Source organism: Populus nigra, chromosome 14 (genome assembly GCF_951802175.1).
Source record: "Populus nigra chromosome 14, ddPopNigr1.1, whole genome shotgun sequence".
Taxonomy (NCBI): Eukaryota; Viridiplantae; Streptophyta; class Magnoliopsida; order Malpighiales; family Salicaceae; genus Populus; species Populus nigra.
In genome coordinates, this window is record NC_084865.1 from 14,304,956 (window position 1) to 14,328,001 (window position 23,046).

At 33.8% G+C, this 23,046-nt stretch overlaps 1 protein-coding gene across 3 annotated transcripts; it reads left to right on the plus strand.

The window, feature by feature from the left end:
• Positions 1-2,102: 2,102 nt before the first annotated feature.
• LOC133672406 (kinesin-like protein KIN-14B) lies at positions 2,103-21,408 on the plus strand. 3 transcript variants are annotated; one of them, XM_062092812.1, is made up of 23 exons: positions 2,103-2,386; positions 2,492-2,615; positions 2,944-3,030; positions 3,182-3,352; positions 3,737-3,843; positions 4,407-4,538; positions 4,672-4,850; positions 5,405-5,566; positions 6,044-6,135; positions 6,787-6,938; positions 8,204-8,377; positions 8,748-8,894; positions 10,934-11,122; positions 11,495-11,566; positions 13,059-13,114; positions 13,216-13,432; positions 14,236-14,427; positions 14,542-14,733; positions 15,132-15,482; positions 17,849-17,947; positions 19,232-19,372; positions 19,484-19,642; positions 20,856-21,408. In XM_062092812.1, exons 1-23 carry the CDS (start codon positions 2,213-2,215, stop codon positions 21,309-21,311), a joined length of 3,825 nt encoding a protein of 1,274 aa, XP_061948796.1. In that variant the 5' UTR covers positions 2,103-2,212; the 3' UTR covers positions 21,312-21,408. The 3 variants fall into 3 exon arrangements, with proteins under 3 accessions (XP_061948796.1, XP_061948797.1, XP_061948798.1); XM_062092813.1 differs by lacking the exon at positions 2,103-2,386 and having other exon boundaries at positions 2,885-3,030; XM_062092814.1 differs by lacking the exons at positions 2,103-2,386; positions 2,492-2,615; positions 2,944-3,030; positions 3,182-3,352 and adding an exon at positions 3,468-3,541.
• The last annotated feature ends 1,638 nt before the right edge of the window (positions 21,409-23,046 follow it).

Genomic DNA, 23,046 nt, shown 5'->3' on the forward strand with positions numbered 1-23,046 from the left:
ACATTTATGAGGATCAAATTTGATAGATAAAAAATTTCAATTAAAAAATAATAAGAGAAAAGCAAATAACAATTATAAAAATAATGACCAAAGTTAATATAAAAATTAAATTATAAGGGATGAAATTGAAAAACAAATATTTAAAACAAAATATATATAGCAATCAAAAGTTTGAGAATTAAATTTGATATAAACAACAAATAATATGATATTTCTAAATTTTTTACAACTTTTAGAAAGTGTTTTCCTTACAACATAAAAGGAAAACCCTTTTTTAAAAACCAAGTCAAATTTTTTTTTAATTAAAAAGTATTTTTTGTTAACTAACTTTTCTAATAATAAACAAATATATTAAAATTTTAAAAATAATTTTATAGAAATAATTTTTCGAGAAATAAACGTGGCTTTAAATTATCTTAGATGTTTATTTGTATAGATATTCTTTTGTAAAACTTAATTTTCGTATTGAAAATACACATTAACTGTCGCCTATTGAAGTATAAAAAACAAATATATTTTTTATTGGTTATTAATTGAACTATACTTTTTTAAAAAATAACTAATTTTTATATTTTTCGCACATAAAAAATGATATATGTTTTTCATAGAAGAACTTGTGTCGGTGTAGAAAAATTGTGTACATGCAAAATTTGTACGCGCACTGGACAGATTGATGAGGTCCCACAAGTTTATAATGAATTTACAGACTGAAATCTCCAACCTTTTGCTTGCCAAACAATTAATTTTCTTTTGTTTTAAAATTGTGTACTATCACTAGGCTTTTCAGATTTTTTTTTCTGTGACTGTAATGCATTTTCACTAAAAAAGTGACTGAAAAACACAGAAAAAAAAAACATGAATGGATAACGCTAAATATACCTGAGTTTTTTATTAAAATACTTCACCAAGTGATATGTCAGCATGCAACCAGTGTTTTTTCTTTAATCAATTATTTAATTTTATAATTATAATTATATCTGTCAACATTTCATGATTTTAAATTATTTTTTATAATAGATACCACACAATTCAATAAGAAAAACTTAATGAAAAAACAAATTACCCCTAGCAATATTCAATAATAATATGCGATAATTGAGATAATGGTAGTAATAATTATTTTTAAAGTATTTTTTACTTTAAAATATATTAAATAATATTTTTTTAAATTTATTTTTGATATTAGTATATTAAAATAATTTAAAATTATGAAAAAATAATTTTAAAAAAAACTAAAAATTCCCAAATATATTTTTAAATAAAAAAATAAACACAATAATGCATGACAGTAAAAAATTCTCAAAAGAGCACTTAGCTCAGTAAATTAGTGGAGCTGAATCATTGAACCCAAATAGTTAAGGGCCCTACCCAGAGCAAAGGATCCAACCAGAGATTGCCAGCACAACAAACGAGATCCAAAAGCTGAAGAAATAAAGAAGTAAAAAAAAAGATTTGGATGCTTTGTCACGTGAACCACAAGGTCATTTCCCTTATCTACAGAAATCGAAACGACAAGTCCTGAGAGCGCAACGTAAACAAATAAAAACCAACCAAGCTCAACCCTCGAACACGAGTAAACTATAAATTACTCCCTCTAGTTTTATAAAATGAATTAAATAGTCATTGTAGTTTTAATAATTAATTGGTTCTTCGTGTTTGCTTTAATATTATTTCAAAAATGTTTTCTTTTCTCCTCGACATCTTCACACTATTCATTTTTTATATATTTTATATTTTCAGAATAAAAAATAAAATAAATAAAAAAGAACATAAAATTAATAAAAGTAAAATTATTAAAAGTAGAAATGTCAACAAATCAAGTTAGGGTTAGGGACAAGTGAAGCCCATCACCTACCTTGACATCAAACTCCGATCAAATCAGATCAATTTTTGCCTGTCTCTAGTATGATTATAAGAATCCGATCGGGGTGCTTAATATGTATTTGGTGAAATTTCTATCCTACACAAAAGAGACAAATTAATTTGTTTTTATGACTTCAGGGATTGCTTAATCTATTGTTAAAACCTAAAGGGACTAATTTATAATTTACTAGAGCAAACACACATCCATTAAACGATATCGTTTCATGAATTAGATTATTAGAGGGAAAGGAAATCGAAAAGAGAAATGAAATGAAAACCACAAGCAGAAAGAAAGAGTGGTAATGCGAAGAAGAAAAGGTTGAGAACAAAATAGGTTGTTGAGTGATTAATGGCGGAGCAGAGAAATATGTGGAACTGGGAGGTGGCTGGCTTCGAGCCGAGGCCGGTGGAGGTGGAGCAGCCGATCGTACGGCGGTACTCGATCTCGACGACGCGAGAGAATTCGGAGTTCTCGAAGCAGGCTCTCGCCTCCAAAGTTCACCGATTGAAAGATAAAATCAAGGTTCTAATTTTTATTTTATTTTTTGAAATATAGTATAAAAGAACAAGCACTGATTGTTTTTAGTAAATTTATTATTATTATTATTTTTTAAAATGAATTAAACAGCTTGCAAAAGAGGATTACTTGGAGTTGAGACAAGAAGCAAGTGATTTACAGGAATATTCTAATGCGAAACTTGATCGAGTTACTCGTTATCTTGGAGTCCTTGCTGAAAAAACTCGTAAGCTAGGTATTACTTCTATCGTGTTCCTTTAATTTTTCATGCATTTTTCACTTTATAAGATAATTTTTATGCGTTTTTCACTCTAGAAGATGCGGATGGAGAGACAATACTTGTGGTATAGTTCAAGAATTAATGTTGAATAATTGGAAAGAGAATAAAAAATGATAATATTGAAAAAAAAACTAGTAGTTCGTGGAGTATTTTTCCTGGATATTGAATTAGTGATTTATTCAATTTTTATATGCTTCATACTGGCTTTGCTTCTTTTCCTCAAGGTTTTGTTGTTGGTGGGTTCTGTTGACGGATTTGAACTTTATCTAAATAAAAATGCCAGATCAAGTTGCCCTTGAAACCGAGGCTAGAATATCTCCACTCATCAATGAGAAGAAAAGATTGTTCAATGACTTGTTAACAGCCAAAGGTACTTACTTATCTTCCCGAGCTTTGGTTTGCTCTCTCTCTCTCTCGCACCATTCACATTGACATTTATTTTCATTATGGATTGTTATTCTTCACCGAGATTAAACAATTCTTGAGCACTCATTTAGTTTGGCAACTCCTTTTATTTTCAGGAAGCATAAAGGTGTTTTGTCGTGTACGACCATTATTTGAAGATGAAAGTCCTTCTGTTGTTGAATTTCCTGATGATTGCACAATCCGCGTCAATACTGGCTCTGATACCATCTCCAATCCCAAAAAAGATTTTGAATTTGACAGAGTTTATGGACCTCATGTGGGACAAGGTTTGCATTAAAAAGCGTCATTTTCATTGTTTTATTCTACCTGAAATGGTTATACATTTGTTTGTTATTATCCAAAAAGCGCCATTAAAAAAAGGTGTACATCCTCTGCTAATACATCCTCTGATACCATCTCCAATCCCAAAAAAGATTTTGAATTTGACAGAGTTTATGGACCTCATGTGGGACAAGGTTTGCATTAAAAAGCGTCATTTTCATTGTTTTATTCTACCTGAAATGGTTATACATTTGTTTGTTATTATCCAAAAAGCGCCATTAAAAAAAGGTGTACATCCTCTGCTAATACATCATTGTGTATACTTGTGTGATGTACTTTGTTAGTTTGTTGTTTAAGCAAAGCTTTAATGTTTAATCTTCTTTGTGCAGCTGAGTTGTTCACAGATGTGCAACCATTTGTGCAGTCTGCTTTGGATGGATATAATGTTTCTATATTTGCTTATGGACAAACTCACTCTGGAAAGACACACACTATGGTCTCTCTCTCTCTCTATATATATATATATATCCCCATATTTATATGTATAATTACCTATGCATGATAAACACATGCACATATAGGTTCATACATGTGCATATGTGTGTATGTGTGCATGCTTGCATGTGTATATCTAATTACATTCGTGGATTATTTATCTTGTTCATGCTTATAAAAGCATGGAACAATGCCTGCTCTTTATAGACTAATATAGAAGTTCTACTATGAAAGGTTGAATGGTAAGATTTGGTGTGGTGTTTTCTGATGTTCTTGGGAAAACTAGCATGATTGATGATTACACTAGTTAAATTAGTGATTCTTTAACTGTGTAGTCTGATTTTTCTTTGCATGACGGAAGTTTCTCTGCTTCCTCTTTTCACTGCTCATGTTGGTCCTTGCTAGTTGTGGGGCCTTATCATGGCAGTTTTATGCTTTTTTATGAATTCTTTGGCATTTTGATCGTCCGCTTGCTATGTGCGCGCGCGTGCGTGTGGATATACTAATGCAATGCCATAATCTCTGCCCTAATATGTTCTTTGTTGACATAATTTGACTTTTCAGGAAGGATCTAGCTATGATCGTGGTTTATATGCTCGTTGTTTTGAAGAGTTGTTTGATTTGGCTAACTCAGATTCAACTTCTACTTCTCAGTTCAATTTCTCTGTTACGGTTTTTGAGCTATACAATGAACAGGTTTTGCATTGTTCATGGCATTTTCTTTTTCAATATATTCTTTGGGAGGAGGCAGGAAGAGGGTGGGGTTTTTAGGCAGTAGTAAAAATGATAATTTGGTACTTTAATCTTAACTCCTTTCTTGCTTTTGTAGATAACTGATTTGCTGTCAGAGTCCGAAAATACTTTGCAGAAGATCTGCATGGGATCACTGGAATCATTTATAGAGCTTCAGCAAGAAAAAGTCGATAACCCATTGGACTTTTCTAGAATCTTGAAAGCCGCATTTCAGAGACGGGAAAATAACATATCAAAGTTGAATGTTTCTCACTTGTATGGCCTACATCCTTTATAGTCAAAGACTTTCTTTCTCTCACTCTCGTATGGTGTTCTGTTTAAATACTATCATGCTTTTAGAAGTATATAAAGGCCATATTTTCAATGTTGAAAGATTCCTAATAATGTTGATACTCAATCAAAGACTTTTAGAATATTTCTGAAAATTTCAATAATTATTTGCCCTTGCTGCAGGATAAGATAATTTTCTGACTTATATTTTGTGTACGGCTTTAGGGACTTCTAGAGGAGTCTCCTTAGTTGACAGACCCATGGACTAGGGCACCTACATTTTGTTTGGAGTCTCCTAACTGTTACATTCATTCCATTCTAATGAAGCATTTTTCTAGTAGAAAAAAATAATTCTAAGGTCCTACTATCACCAAACATGTGATTATGGTAGTGATAATGATTGAAATATGTAACTTAAAATAGTATCCATATGTAAAAGAAAAAGTGAACTATAGGACAAATTTATGTATGCCATAAATGTTGTGTTTCTATGTTCTGTTCTCTAATTATTTGTGATTTCTTGTTTTTGCTATTCTCAGGATTGTAACAGTGCACATATATTATAACAATGTGATCAGTGGGGAGAACTTGTATAGCAAGCTTTCTCTTGTTGACCTGGCTGGAAGTGAAGGTCTAATAGCAGAAGATGATAGCAGTGAGCGTGTGACAGACATGCTACATGTGATGAAATCACTCTCAGCGTATGTTACATTAGCACACTGTTTGCTAACTACTTTTCTCCGTGCTGCTGTGGTTAAATAACTGGGTTTTGGACTTGGTCATGAAACAGAGGTTCTGTTTTTTCTTTGCAATTAAGTGTATATATATTCTTACAATCCAATCCCCTAAACTTGGGTTATGGATTTCCTGCATTATGTTTTATGCATTATGTTTTATGTTGAGAAGTTTGAGACACTTGATGGACTGGGATAAGCATATTTTCTGTCTATTTAACTTATTAGGAATTATGGCTGCAATAATTTTGGCACACAGGTTCTCATGTTTTTGAAGGCCACTCTTGTCATTTTGTGCCATTATCTTATAAGCATATTTTCTGTCTATTTAACTTATTAGGAATTATGGCAGCAATAATTTTGGCACACAGGTTCTCATGTTTTTGAAGGCCACTCTTGTCATTTGGTGCCATTATCTTATTGTATTTTATGCTGCATATGCAGGTTGGGGGATGTCTTGTCTTCTTTAACTTCAAGGAAGGATGTTGTTCCTTATGAAAATTCAATGCTGACAAAAGTTCTTGCTGACTCCTTAGGTACTGCCATTTTACACCTTGAATGTGTGAAGATTTTTTGACATTTTGTTCTGATTAGAATTGGAGCATCTAGAAATAGTTATTCTGAAAACAGAATGAATAAATTCTTTTTTATTTTTGAATGTGAAAATGATTTATTGAAAGGAAGAGAATTACATGGTGAAAGGAAATATATCATTTGAAGAAGAAAAAACTTTCATTTAATTGCGTGCTAATGTTAATGCATTTTATTCTTGTTATTTTATTTATTTTGCTTGTGTTATTCGCATATAGCTGCCTCTTAATTGTTCTAGGCACAATAAAAAACGTGATGGTAAATGTGCTGAAAGCAAACTTATAGGCTTTACACGCATTTTGGATTTAAATAAATTTAAATTTGAAGCTATTCTTAGTGCAAAAATATAGATATGCTCAGTTCATAGAATTTGTCTGATCTCCAACCAAATTTGATTCTGTCACGCTAGACATTGCTATGTATCAATCTTGGATGTGGTTGTAGTTGTTCTTTCAAAAATGTAACGAGTTCACTCATTTTCTTATATTTTTTCAATTTTTCTTCCAATATCAATAGGTTGATTGTTTCTTTCCATGTTGAGATTAATTTTTGAATCATTACTTATTTTTTCTCCACAACTAATTTTCTTTCTGCAGGGAGGGATTCAAAAACTTTGATGATACTTAATGTGTGTCCAAATATTGCAAATTTGCCTGAGACATTATCGTCTCTCAGCTTCTGTTCTAGGGCTAGAAATGCTACACTAAGCCTCGGAAATCGAGATACAATTAAGAAGTGGAGAGATGTTGTAAGTTCTTGTTTCTTGATGATGATTCTTTACTGTTTGGCAATCTTTCCTCTTTGAATGTGCTCTTTTTCATCAATGGGTCCCTCATACTTGCCAGGCAAGTGATGTAGGACATGTTTGAGCTTTTCTCCTGCACGTATTTTATGGTGGGCTAGGATTCAAAAACTGGGAATTTCAGTTAGATTGAAGAAGAAAACGGATTCACAATCTGTAAATTGAATTGCTGGTGCATGAAAAAGACTAATGCATCACAACACCATTAGTAAAGGTTCTAGGAACCGCACCTAGAAAAAGAAAAATAAACAGCTAGTTCTTATAGTTATACCTAAGATTGATTTCATCACAAAATCTCAGGTGCGTAATTGCTGAAATCTTAATGGAGAGGAAAGGAAAATTTGTCTTGACAAAATTATGTAATATTTTGCTTAGAAAACTAGGTTATATCTTTTTTTTGTTTTCAGAATAATATTTTTTCACAATTTTTGTACATAATAATTATTCATTTTTCTTTACTAGTTTGTTTATAACTAAAGTTTCAATTAAAAATAAATTCAAGCAATTTATTTTAATCTTAAAATCAAAATCTTGTTTTAAAATTGTTTCCTTGATAGTAATTTACATTCAAAATAGCACAACGATGGATTACCAATTAATCAATTGATTTTGCTCACAAAACAACACAACAATTCATTAACAAACAGCGTATATATTCCTTCATTTCATATTACAACACCGAAAAACAGTCACACCATGACACTGCACAACATGGTATAGCTGGGCCAACAGGCTGAGTTATTAGTACTTCTAATTTGTTAATGGCTCAGATCTCTAACTAAGAAAACACAAATATTTCAGGACTAATTAGTTAGAAGGCTCAAAAGAGAACATACACACTTCTTTTTGTTGGCTATATTGCAAGTATAGGCAAAGGTACCGGGGTAAGAAAGTTTGGATGGCCTCAATTTGATCACCAGGATAAAATGTCAAAATACAAAAATGCTGCAGTGGGCTTGTGACAAGTAGCAAGGGCCTTGTATTGTTGAAATTTATAGATTCAGTCTTTATGAACAAGAATTAGACAGCGTTAATATATAGCTGGAATGGGTTTGAGGTGCCTTTTCTTCTTATGAATATTTTTAATGTTTCACTCTTCCACATAATATCATCATTCCAGCATGTTGCAAATGTTAAGGTCTGTGATGTTAATTCATTTGCTGAAACAGTCATGGAACATGCCAATCCTTTGGTTTGTAATGTTTTTGTAGGCTAATGATGCACGCAAGGAGTTATATGAAAAGGAAAAGGAAATTCAAGATCTGAAACAAGAGGTTTTGGAATTGACGCAAGCACTCAAAGATGCAAATGACCAGTGTGTCTTGCTCTTCAATGAAGTTCAGAAGGCGTGGAAAGTTTCTTTCACCCTGCAATCAGATTTAAAGGTTTTGTAATTTCACGAGTTTGGTATTTTCCCATTCTATCACGGACTGCATGCTACCTGACTGTTTAGAATAATTTTGATTTTTCAATTTGTTGCTCGAATCTTTTTTAGCCATTAGCCAATTAACCCCCCCCCCCCCCCCCCCCTGAAAACTTGTACTTAGTATGGGAATGCAAAATTTTCAATTTTGAGAAAAAATTAAATGTATGCTTCTATACTTTGCTGAGCCATCTGATTGTATGCATAAGGGACACATGTGCTTCTGTATTTAACATTGAATTTTGTACTTTTACCGTCCATATCTGGTCAAACTTTTGTTTTGTTGCCTCTAAACCTGAAATTAAGCTGTTTCATTACTCTCGTTGACGCAGTCAGAGAATATTATGATTGCTGACAAGCATAAGGTGGAAAAGGAACAAAATGCTCAGCTTAGAAATCAAGTAGCTCAACTGCTACACACGGAACAGGATCAAAAAATGATAATGCAACAAAAAGATTCCACAATTCAGACACTCCAGGTTTGTTTTATATTCTGCTTCTCTTTCCTGCATCTTGGGCTTCATGCCTTGTATATATACTGGTTCTAAATTTAGTTTATGTTCCTATATGCAGTGATAGCTCGTGACAATTTCTTAACTATTTCTTACCTGGCTCTGTCTAGGAGTCATTGGTAGTTTCTCATCTTTGAGTAATCTGAACATCTTTTCAGCATGCAATTATGTAGTATTTGCATTGATCATAGAGCCCATTCACTTTTATTAACAAATAAATGTGGTACTTTAGCTTATCACAGAAGAGAAAAGGTCACTACTAGCAATCAAAATAACATACATACTTTTTCCTCTTGTGTTCTGTTTTGGGTCCTTTTGTAGGCAAAGGAAGTGTATTTCTAAGTTTGTCTTTGGAGGGTGAAGTTGTTAATCAGATTTGTGCTTTTTATGAACCCTAATGACAGGGGAAAATAAGATTTCTTCTCTCTCAATTCTTTTAGTTTTTCTCTCAGACAAGAAAAAAGATATTTTGGAGAGGTTTGGTAAATTTGTCACTCTTTTATTTTCGCCACCTATCAGGACTCTATGTCTATCTTATTTCTCCCTGGATAATTGTAATCAGAAAGCTAAAATCCAAGGTGCCTTATCTGCATAGTGGTTCTCCTTGAGATGAATACCAATAACCCGTTGCAGGTTAGGGGGGTTCATGAAGCCCTTTCTCGTGTTGACTGTGTTATGTGTTTTGATAGTGGGTGTTGGACACCTTTTCTCACTTCGTTATGTGGCATGGGCACTGTGGAATAGATCTATTGTTGTATGGGATTCATTGGGTGTTCTGGGATCAGTGGAGGTCCCCTTCTTAATTTTTTCAGATGGTTATGGGAAGAGGAAGGATAGCAAGATCAAGCAAAATTTTGGAATCTTCAGTGACTGTCATCTCTCAAGGCAACTTTTGAGGGACAAAATAGTTTTTCTCACCTCTTTATGGTCTTTTGGGTGCCACCCACTTCCTTTCTCTGTCTCTGATTGATAGCAATTCCTCTCTCCCTCTAAGTGGGCATCCGGAATTATCTTTGCACTAGAAGCTATAGAACCATCACATTAGAAGAACAAAGAGAATATAGGAGGTATCCAACTCCAACTACTACTGGAAAGGCCCCCCTCTCATAAATCAATTCGATGGATCTCCTCTTTTGGAAGTTGGAAGTTCTGCCAACCAGTGGCTGTAGGCAAGTCATACTGGGAATGTTGTTCCACACATTAGTTCAATTCTACCTTACACATCCCCACTACTCTTATGTTTTGGTGTCTGGCTATGCCCCTTCTAAACAGACGAGACGGATGAAAACTATATATAGATATTCTGGAAATCCATCGAAATCACCTGGTTTTGTTAAAAAACTTCAACTAACTTACCTGGCTAGAAAAGGCTGGGGTTTAGTTCACTCATGAAAGACCCAGTTGTTGTTGAAGCTAGGCCATTGGTCTTAAGAAAGTCTCAAGATTTCATTCTATGTTGATCATGAATCCATTAGAGTTCTAGTATGTGGCAACGTTCTGAACCCAATCTTCACTAGAAGAGGCAATGTCAATTGTATTTGTGCTCCATTTGGCATTAGCCTTCCTACCTAAATAGATAGACCATTTGTAGAACAAATCTATCCATAGCTCTTTCCCTCCCTCTTCTTCCCATTCGGGTTGGGTTTACCCAGAAGTAAAGAAAGAAGCTTCAGTGATTGTCATCTCTCAAGGTAACTTTTGAGGGGCAAAATAGTTTTTCTCACTTCTTTATGGTCTTCAGCAAATGGGGTCATCGAAGGTGTTTCTTTAGCTGTTATTAAAATCCCTAGTATGATAGAGTTCCTTTTTGTTTCAGCTCATGTTCCCATTTAAAGGATGGCTCATGGCCTTTCGTTCTGTACTTGTGCTGTAGCTCTTTTTCTGATAGGATTACTTCTTTTATGAAAAAAAAAATCAATTTTTGTTGCTGTTCTTCTGTTCTGCTGCTCACATATATTTTCTGTAAATGGTTGTATCATAATGGGAAAATTCACTTTTGGATTTAGGCCCAAATTAAAAGCATGGAGTCACAGCTCAATGAAGCTCTCCGTTTGAGGGAAGCTCGGTCAACATTTGGCTCAGAATCAGGGCCTGTGATTTCATCAATCTCTAAGGCAACCGGGGATGGCATGGATTCTTCAGCAGTAACCAAGAAACTTGAAGAAGAACTAAGAAAGCGTGATGCTTTGATTGAGGTCTGCAATAATTTCCATAAATGTACTTGAAATTGAGAACTATTTGAATAAGTATGGATTTCTAACTGCTCTACTTCTCCTCTAATTATAAATAACATTGAGCTGTATGGAAGAGTGAGCTCTGGTTCATGTAATTATATGTTTTCATTTGTTTACCATACAAATGGTATGGAAAAAAAAGGAGGGAGAGAAAATACCTAGGGAAGAAAAATACAAGGCCTGGAAATGCATATTAGATATAGGTGTCTTTTAGTGAAAGGAGAGGCATAGTTTTCCTATTTCATGAATCCTTTTTTCCTTGCACCAATTTTGGACTTGCTTCCTCAGGTGTAGTTTGTCTTACTGGAGTTGATTATTTGTTTGATTATGCAGAGGTTGCATGAAGAAAATGAGAAACTGTTCGATAGATTAACAGAAAAAGCCTCTTTAGCTGGATCACCCCAGGTAGTTTTTTAATTTTATCTGATGTTGATGTAATCACTTCTTTTTTATATAATTTTAAATATAGTTTATTTTCCCAAAATTTGCAATCTGCCTGATTATTACATTCTCTTGTTATACTTTGTACTTGTTGCTTCCATTATTTTCCTTGTTGTGAAAGGATACAAGTTTTAGATTTTATTAGACCATCTATTAGACCATCTACCTGCGTGATGCTGCTGATAAGTTTTGAAAGGCAATTTTTTTCAATTAGAACTCTTGAGAATATGTTTAAGCTTTCTAATTTAATAAATGTAAATATTATTAGTGTGATTTTAGGTTGTTAATATTTAATATTGTATGTGTACTTTTAGAAAGTTTTGGTATAATTTATGGGTGTGTTTGATTTTTTTTTAAAAAATTCTCTATGATTATGTTTTATGTGTATTTTAGAAAAGAAAAAAGAATCACATAAAAAATCAAATGAATAGAATAGAGAGAGAAGTGTGCAAGATGCACACTTCACGTCATCTGCCCTTGAGACAGCCTTGCCACCCATACCCATTTTTGCAAGGCCTTTTCTACTCAATTCTTCGCCAACCAGGCTTTCATTATCTACAACCTTCATGCTTAAAAACACCAAACACAATAAAAAAAATCCACAAGCACTATTTCAACACCCAAACATCCCCTTTTTAATGTGAGATTGAACCCATTGAACAACTCAAATATCGAGCCCAACTACAAATGACTCGTTAAAAATAAAAAGCTTATATTAATTGAGTTTAAAATAATAAATGATGAAATTGTGATATTTGATCAATAATAACGACAACAAAGTATATTGGTTGCTAGAGTAAAACATCTTAAACCATATAGTATTATTATAATTATGGTGTTTATGTCAAAGATTTGAAGTTTCCAGGCCGGGTTCTTTCACTTTAGATACTTTAATTCATGAAAATGTCAGTTTTTGAGGTGAAGGTTCTGCAGTTTTGCTTCTTTATTTCCAAGATGGTGAAATAGGTGCTCTTCCTTTCAACCTATCAAATCCTGCATGCATATATAGAGGGCAGGTTCGAAGAACATTGTAATTGAGTTCTGGTATATGACAATGACACCAATACATCTTATTGATTCTAATTAGTTAAAAAAGAATAATATTTCTGCGTAGAATTGATGGAGATTTTTTTTTTGTCATTTTTAATGTTCACATAATTGGTTTCAACAGCCTGTTTCTTTTTACAATTCTTTGTATTCAGATAGACATGTCACTCTATTAAGAATCAAGTTGTCAAAGCATCTATTCTGTTCTGGTGTTGTGGCAGTTTCTATATGCCCATTATTCTTAAAAAAAAAAACAGAAAACTTGCAATCTATTTAATATTTCCTCGCATTGCCAGGCAGGCACCTTGTGTAGGGTGATAATGTATGCATGTTACTTTGGGTGACAATTCTTCTATTGCCTGTCAAGCAAATGCTTCCAGATTTCTAACTTTGGTATATTCCTTTTCAGGTGTCTAGTCCATTGTCCAAAGGAACTGTGAATGTTAAGTCTCAGGAGCTGGGAAGGTGTTTGCTCAGATTTGATTTTAGTAGTGATTGCTTTGTCTTTTTACTTTCTTCATATGTGCATAGCTCTATAGTGAACTTCTTTGTAATTCTTTACACAGAAATGAGAACAATAAAGGACGTTCAATGGATGTTGCTCCATCACCATTGGGTGCAGATAAGACTGATGGAACCGTTGCTTTGGTTAAATCAGGATCTGAGAAAGTTAAATCCACCCCGGCAGGAGAATATCTTACAGCTGCACTAAATGACTTTGATCCTGAACAATATGACAGCCTTGCTGCCATTTCAGATGGTGCAAACAAGCTTTTGATGTTGGTATGCTTTGTTACTGCCTGTTCCATCTGGATTGAAAATTTACAGTCTAATTTCGATGTGTATCTTGTTCAAGTGAACATTTATACCAGCCTGATCTTCAGTTCTCCAATTTGAAATGGGGATAGATGGTCCTTCTAATGTTGACCTTAGGGAAACTAGATCTACCAAGTGGTTCCTTCATAATTGACTGCCTGTATTTAAGTTTCATCTTTGAACAGTGGTTTAGTTCCAAAATATTTGTTAGAAAACTTAAGTGACAGGAAGTGTTTAACTCTAGCCATCTTTGTTATGATTTATAGGTGTGTTTATGCCTCAGAACTGAGTACTCTGGTAATCTTTATTTGTTGTGATTTGATATAGAGAATAGTTTTCCTTAAAATGTCTTTTAACTTCCCCAGCATTTGTCTTAGGTTTAGACATGGTGCTCTTCGATTGTTTCACTGGATTTATTTTGGCATAGTACTTTTCACTTTTTAATTTTAGTAATGCTTGGATTACTAACCATTTTGGTAATAATTGTTTAGTGGGATTTAATTATATAGGAAAATCTTTTAAAATCAAGGTTACATGGTTATTATTAGCACATTCACTTTATATATATTATAAGCTGATACATCATTTAGTAAAATTGAGTTATTCCCAAGATAAATAAATTATATTTTATAAATAAAAATACTTACGATTGAATATTTCTGCTGCTATAGCTGAAAAGTTTTCATTGCATAGCTTCTTATATTCCATCCACTGGGAATTTTATGCTTGTATTAATAATACCTTGCATGGTGACTTCCAATATTTTGCAGGTTCTGGCAGCAGTCATTAAAGCAGGTGCTTCTAGAGAGCATGAAATACTTGCTGAAATCAGAGATGCTGTTTTCTCTTTTATCCGCAAAATGGAACCAAAGAGGGTAATGGATACCATGCTTGTTTCCCGTGTCAGAATTTTGTACATAAGATCTTTGCTTGCCAGGTCTCCTGAGCTGCAGTCCATCAAGGTAACAGTGTATTTGATGCTCGTTTCATTCATTTCTCTTGCTGAACATGTATGCAGTCATCTGTTTCTTTATTGAATTACTGTGTCTATTCTCTTTTTTTGCTTCATTTTGTAGGTTCCTCCTGTTGAGTGCTTTTTGGAGAGGGCTAATACTGGACGAAGTAGAAGCTCCAGCCGAGGCAATAGTCCTGGAAGATCCCCTGTGCAGTTTGTGGAGGAGCAGATCCAAGGCTTTAAAGTGAACATAAAGCTGGAGAAGAAGTCTAAGTTGTCATCAGTTGTTTTGAGAATGAGAGGAATTGATCAGGTTGCTGCCATTTGCTGTCCTTTTCTCTTTCTTTTGTTTTTCTTTCCCTTTTCTCCTGCCAACTTTCTAGATTAACATTCTGCCCTGTGCCATCTATTTTCTGCTATTTTCCCAGCCAAAATAAAAGTAATTTCATGTAGTGTGCATAAGAACACCAATAATCCAAAGCTAGCCCAACAGGAAAAGGACAAGAGTTCTCCTCTTTGAATGAAAATTATTGAGAATCTTGAAATGTTGTCACTAGTCTTGTGAAATGCTGTGTTATAATCTCTTGCTGATGTGCTTATTAAGATTATTATGTACTCCCAAATCTCGTTGTATGGGTCATAGTGTTCTGCTAGATATATGTTTTTCATGTTGATAATTGACTCCAATAATTTTGTTTGTCATACCTGTAGGATGCATGGAGGCAGCAGGTAACTGGTGGAAAACTGAGGGAAATTCAAGACGAAGCAAAAAGTTTTGCAATAGGAAACAAAGCTCTTGCTGCTCTCTTTGTGCATACTCCAGCTGGCGAGCTGCAGAGGCAAATTAGGTCCTGGCTTGCAGAGAATTTTGAGTTTCTTTCTGTTACTGGAGATGATGCATCGGGTGGGATCACTGGTCAATTAGAACTCCTTTCGACTGCAATTATGGATGGCTGGATGGCTGGATTGGGTGCTGCATTGCCTCCCAGTACAGATGCTCTTGGCCAGCTTCTATCCGAGTATGCAAAACGGGTTTTTACTTCTCAATTGCAACACTTAAAGGTACGCCTCTTCATTAGCTGAGATTTACTCTTATTTTGCTCCTTGTTACTTTAAATGTGTACTATAGATGCCCAGGCACGGACCTGGCAGTCATCTTCTCTGCATGGTTTAGTTACTCACACTAGAGTATATACACAGTGCAGTTGCTTGTCTTTTGTGTAGAGTTGATGTTATATTTGAGAACCAGAGTTCTTCATGGGATTCCTGTGACTGTCTGTTTTCCTAACAAACATGCTACTTTGATCTTATTGCATTATTTCTTCTAGAAAAGCTTTTCTTGGCAAGGTCACTGATGGTTTTGATCAAAACATGAGAATGTATCATTAGTTAAATTTAGCTCGGGGTTTTTTTCTTGTGAGGAATTTGTTGGTGTTGGAGAGGAGCCATGCTCCATGGTTTGAAAAGAGAGCATGATTTTGATCAGGGCATTAGTTGTGGGTGGACTGTACCATTTATGCTGTCCCCGAAGATAGAGATGCTTGGGAACTTGTCATAAAAAGATGGCTGTGGAATTTGGCAAGTAAAATATGAGATCCAGAAAACCTTGTGCCAAAAAAGAATTCAACATTTCTGATTTTATTTAAGAGAAATTGGAGATGGATATGTTGGTCCCAGAGAGAGTCATGTCCCATTATGTAGCCAATGTGCAGTTAATGTGGTTTTGGTCTGTGCAAGATGCTCATGTTGATGGAGTTTCAGCTTGTCTGCTGTCGTGGGAAGACAGGAATGCTTTATTACTTTCTTGTAAAATTCTAGGGGTGAAGTTAATTGGCATCCATAACCTTTTTCTAACAAGATAGTTTAATATTTTGTTTATGGAGACAAACATTTGACAATTAGGGGGCGTTTGTTTCTAGAAAATAACCCTCATAAATATATTCATATGTTTTGTGAGCTTTGGAAAAGTTGGTCAACATAAAATGAAATAATTTACAGTCAAACTTAAAACACCCTTAAAAACTTTGAAAAATGACTTAGCGTTCTCAGAAAAGGAAAACATTTTACAAGGGACCCACATCAATAAACAAGTAAATAAATACAACCATCACATGCGAACACTCAATTGGAACCAACATCAACAAACAAGTTAAAACAAAAAACACTATTTGGCAAAACGTGTATGGCTCTTTGCATAAATGATTTTCTTTTTTCGATGCACAACAAACAAATAATTTTCATTTAAAACACCCAAATAATGGAAAATCACTAATTTTCCAGGAAAATGTTTTCCTTGAATGCAGATTATTTTCCAGAAACAAATGCCCCCTAGGATGAGAGAGATAATTTTGGATACAAAAAACTTATGGAGCTCTTCTTTTGTTGCACATCCTTTTTTGTACTAATCTGTTCTTGAACCCAATACTCTGCCCTGTCAAGAACAGCAGTATCCAAATTCTCATGACATAAATGCATAATCTCCTAGGACTCATGTTTCCTCTTCCTATGAATTAATTCATGCTGACCAATCCATCTAAAGAAGAGTGGTGCGCATATCTGAGTAACTGCACTCCTTGAGTACAAATTCTCCAGCAAGGATCCTTTTCTTTTTTTGACGAAATGCCTGTAGCCTCTAAGTAATTTTTTGCTCCATGGTCTTCAAAGAGAGCTAATTTCACAGTGATTAGTGAAAGAACATTGGGGATTAGAATAAACCTAGCTAATTGGAAAACCAAAATTTATATTTCCTTAGTTCATTTGAAGCAACTGTTTGGCAATGAGCAGACAGAAGGTGTATGTTTCAAGATTTTATTTACAGATGCACTTTGCTGTCATGTTCATTTTCAGGACTCTTAATGCTCACATTCATAAGCTCTTTGTCACTTCATCCTCGAGAGAATTTGAAAATCTGTCTCTTCTGCTCGAGAGAGTTTCTGTCTTTATCTGGTTCTTTCCTACTAGCACCCTCGATGAATCATCTAAATCATGAAGCCATGAGATTAATGTTTGGTTTCAGAGCAGCTGCACATCTTTCATTATGTTGCAGCTTTTTGATTTTTTACTCTTATCAGGAATCAACTCTTAAGAGTCTTTTCAAAATAATCTGGAAATTCAAATAGCAAAACTTTGAGGGAAAAAAAGTCATTTGTTTACTTTAGGCATTGAACTTAATTGAAGGTGTGAATAGTCCATATTATTCTATATACAGTGCTTTTTTACTTTATTTTCCAGCATATAGCCATAGTGTGCCGAGATATTTTCCGAGATATATTTGCTGTGGTGCATATGATCTTACTTCAGTAAACAAATTGTGTTCTCTCTCTCTCTCTCTCTCTATTTTGAACCTGTTCTAGTTTCTCATGAGGATGTGTTTACAACCATGAGCACCATTTGAACATTGCCTTAATCTCTCCATTTTTATTTATCAGGATATTGCTGGGACCTTAGCATCAGAAGAGGCAGAAGATGCAGCACAAGTAGCGAAACTGCGTTCGGCTCTAGAGTCTGTCGATCACAAAAGAAGAAAGGTAGTTATTTTCAGCTGACCGGCATGTTTTGACTCTATCCTTAAATATCTTACAGTTACCTTTCTTCACTGAATTATTAGATTGCATTTCAAAGTCAAAGGTTGTAAACGTGTACATCTTAGGTGGATTCTTTTCATGCTTAGTGGAGTCTTTTAAATGCTGATGAATAATTTTGATGTGACTAGAAATTGTGTATGCTGTGCATAAATTTGTATTAGTTGTCAAAATTAGGAGAAGTTGATTCATCAATTGGAATTTCCAACCCTCCTTTTTTTAACCATTATCACTTGAAGGGTAAAAGCGTCATGCAGGTAAAAAAAGTCAATGTCTTTAGGTAAAAAAAGAGTCAATGTCTTTAAGCAATCATTGATATCACGTGGAGATGGTGTTTGGATTTAAAATCATGTCCAGAAGAAGAAAAAACAAAGAGTTTCAACATCGCAAAACACTTGGTATGAATGGTGGGTGTATAGCAATTTTTTTAGTCATGATAGGAACTCAAGTAGAGGAGCTAGATGCCACTTCAAATTTCTGGTTCTGAAAGTGATGGCTAGATGTTGATGTTTGCTAACAAGATATGAGCACCTATGATAGTCTTAAAGCTGAGTAAACTAGAGATGGGAATTAGTACCTAAAGGTCTATTATATTCCATATATTTTTATCATTTGCAGAGTATTTTCCCAAAATTTTTATAGCATGGCTAGATAATTTTTAAGCTTATGTAACTAAGATAACGATTGATCAGTTTTGTTTTCTGGAATAGGATAATACTGTTGGTGATTTTGAATTGAACGCCCTTGGTCATCTTCATGATCGCAAGTCAATAGTGAATTGTGGATGTTCTTATTTCTTAAAAATATTCAATGGATGGTCATCTTCATCTGCAATTACTGAATTCAGAAATTTGTGCTGTTGTCAATCTTTTGTCACCTCTTGATATTAAAATGTTAATTGAGCTGATACTATAAAGGTTACTGGGCCTTCTATGGTGTATGGTTCTTTGGACTTGGAAAGATTTTTCTTTTCTATTTTCTAGTTGTTTATTTGTTTCATTTATGTTTTTAGTTGAGCAGTATTAAATTCTTTCTTTATCCATTCATTTCTTGCCCTGAGTAATAGATTGTATTTAGTGCACTTGTGCTATGACAATTGTGTTTCCTTTTCCTTTTCTTTTTTGGTAATGGCGTGACAATTATGCTACATTATCTTATACTTCCACCCATTTTTTCTTGGGTTTAAAAAATACATTCTTTGCATGTCTTGATGTTATTTGTTATCCTTAGATCTTGCAACAAATGAGAAGTGATGCAGCCTTATTAACATTGGAAGATGGTGGTTTGCCTGTTCAAAATCCTTCCACTGCTGCTGAAGATGCACGATTAGCATCTCTGATTTCTCTTGATGGCATATTGAAGCAAGTCAAGGTTTTATTCCTCTCTTATGAAATTATTGTTTATTTGCATAATGAAGCCATTCTGATTATTTACATGATCACTGAGTTAAAGCGGAATCAGTAACAACCGATTTTTAAACAGGATATATTGAGACAATCCTCAGTGAACACCTTGAGTAAATCTAAGAAGAAAACGCTGCTTGTTTCTCTGGATGAACTTGGGGAAAGGATGCCTTCCCTCCTCAATATTGATCACCCATGTGCCCAAAGGCAAATTGCAGAAGCTCGTCGCATGGTTGAGGTATGTACATGTGTGTGTGTGTGTGTCTGGTGGTGGTAGTAAAGAGTAGAAACAGTAAAAGCATGGCTAAAAGCTGAACAGAAATTGAAGGGAGAACAGTAAACAGAACAATGCAAATATGGCTAAAAGAATTGAGAAGAAATTGAAGGTGGAGCTAGAGATTAAGATATAGAGTTTGTAGGAATCATCTAACGTAAATAAATTATTAATAAAACAAAGCTTGTGTTGTAAAATAGCTCTACTAGCCTATTTATACTAGTTCAAAGGCTTGACCCTTGTAGGAAAGAAATAAAGTAACATGCCACCTACATGATCGATAGAAAATCCAAATAACATAAAGATTCCTAATAAATTAACAAAAAGAAAAAGAATAGAAAAGAAAAGAAAGAAGGAAATCATAATCAGCTAGGAAACTTAGAAGCTCCTATGTCATACTATTAGTTGTGGTGGTATAGGTAGGCACATTACACAAGTAAATGATAGAGGGTGCAAGAAAATCTAGAAATCAAGTTTGTTGTCCATAAAAATGGAGGATTGCCAACAGAAGCCTGAGAACGCCAAAGTGAATAGTTTCTCCTTTTTCCTTTCATTGAAACACTATTTCTATATTGGTATCATAAAAAATTGTTCTATCATGGTAGTTTTAATGTTTTATTGTATCTCATTATATGGAATTGAAAAACAATTAGAGGATCATTAATGTAATTAAACAATTGAAAATATTAATGTTAAATAAGAAAAAAAAAGACCAATACTCTATTGCTTTCTCTTGCATTGTTATATTTGTTTTTATTTAAAAGATGATAACATTAATTAGAGAAGAAATGGAACAAAAAAAGGCAATTTACACAACAGGGAGGATAAGCTATTATATATGTATAGCCTAGCTCCAAGAATAGAACTTGATACCTTCGAGTTAGAAGTCCCGAAAAATTACTTGGTTAACCCTGGAATAATACTGGATGAAGTTCTCTGATCTGAGGGAGAGGGAAGTGACTCAAGCTCGTGACCCCTTGGAACTTTTAACATTTCCTGCTAGCTGCTGAATTTAATGACCCTTTAAGTACGAATGAGATGCCATACCTTTTAATTTAAATAACAATTGAGATGCTGGTATTTCTTGGATCTTCATGCGCATGTGGATTGTGCATTCTATTATAATTTTGTAACCTTCCCTCACCTAATTGTTTCAATCTCCTGTGAACTACTGCAGTCAATTCCTGAACAAGATGACCCCCTTCATGAGTTGGCACATGCTCGAAAATCTACTGCTGATTTGGGGTCTGGTACAGAAACTGATGTGGCACAGTGGAACGTTTTGCAATTCAATACAGGCTCAACTACCCCGTTTATCATCAAGTGTGGAGCAAACTCAAACTCAGAACTGGTGATTAAGGCTGATGCCCGTGTTCAGGAACCCAAAGGTGGTGAAATCATGAGGGTCGTTCCAAGACCATCAGTTTTGGAAAATATGAGCATGGATGAAATGAAACATGTATTCTCTCAACTACCTGAAGCTTTAAGCTTGCTTGCCCTTGCAAGGACTGCAGATGGTACCCGAGCTAGGTATTCTAGACTTTATAGAACTTTAGCTATGAAGGTTCCCTCATTGAGGGACCTTGTTGGTGAGCTTGAGAAGGGTGGAGTGCTGAAAGATGTGAAGTCATGAATTTAAAGAATGTTGAGAACTCAGAGCATGCAGTGTATGATATGATTGGTTGTGCTTGCCGCGGTGTTCATATTATTATTATTATTTATTCCTGTTACGATTTTTTGCTGGGAGAGTGCATGGTTGAATTGTTTTTGGTTGAAACAAGTTGCAGCTTAATTATGATTAGTTTGCCAAAGAAAGCCATTGTGTTCAAGACTTGTATTACAGTTATAACGTATCATATCAGATAATCCTCCGAAATTATTGCTGATATTAATGAGCAATTTAGTGTAACTGGTTATTTTTTGGAGTGTGATTAGCTTTCTCTATCTTAACATGGATAATGAAACATGTAGTAGTATGGTTTTCTCGTGTATATTGAATTTCCAAAATATTTGGCATCAGTTTTTCCCACCAGTTTTGGCTAGTGTCTCTTCAATAATCCCAGATCTAGCATCCAAGCTAATTGATTTCATGTTTATTGGGCTTATCCACTCATTTTTTTAGGTTTCTTGTTGCTGTTTGTTCTATGCATAGTTATTAAGCTTGACCTGAGAATTGGCTCAAATTGTCATGTCGATTTTGTTTGATTTTTTCTTTTTTTAAAAAAGTTTTGACGTCAATTTTATGATGTATTTTTTTACTCGGTTCAAGGGATGGTTCGAACAGGTCCTGGATTAGCCTGATAGGCAAGGCTGGCTTGCTCTATGCCTCTCAATCAGTGGTGGAATGCTAGAAATGAAAAGGCAACCACGTTAGTAATCCCTTTCTTTTGCATTATAGATTTGGAAAATTTTCTTCTTTAAGGGTTTGGCTTCGAGTTTGGTTTTTCTTGCATCGATTTTTTTAATGCTTTGGGACGTCTTTTATTGACATGTAAACCGTTTATAATACTCTTCTATAATGGTTTCCTTCAGTTCATGAAGAAGCTTTTTTCGTTTTTCATATCGATATAAATGATATCTTTGGAAAAAAAACTGAGAAATTTAATTTGCTCTGTGATGATTTACGGGGGCGTCTCAATTTAACTTTAAAAGTTTGGTTTGTATCAATTATTCTCCATAATTTTCATGGTAGTTTCAACTAGTTTCTCGCCCGCATTTCCTTACAGGTTGTATCTGAATGTTGGAATGTAACAAATTAATATCATTAAATTTGATATAATAATTTAATTTTAAAAAATTCTAATTTGATTTTTTAAATAACATGAATTTTAAATCAACTTGTGGGAGAATTTTCTTGACATGAATTTGATAAATAAAAAAAATTCAAAGGTAAAAGGCAGGTTCATCTTAGTTAATATATCAAACTTGTGACATGAGTTATGAATTCTATTAAATTAAATTAATTTTTTATTTTATTATATGATAAAAAATAATAAAAAAAAATTTATGATCAATTAAATATTAAATAAAAACTCAACATAAAAAAGATAAAAATAAAACCTAGAAAAATATTTACAACAACCATGAGAAGAATAGTTTTAAAAAGCCTAAAAAATGAAATTTAAATTTTAAAAATAAATAAAAAACTAAAAAGCACACGAAACCTTGAAAAAAAAAACTGAAGGACTAAACAATTAATACAATCATAAAACCTTATAAATACAAATAGATCTCTAACAATGAAATAATTTTTACAAATATGGTTTTTCCAGATTTTTATTTAAAAAGCCACTCTTTCACTAGAAAATGCATAATTAATATTTGTTATACATCTTTTTAAAGGAACCAAGTCAAGGCATACCAACTAT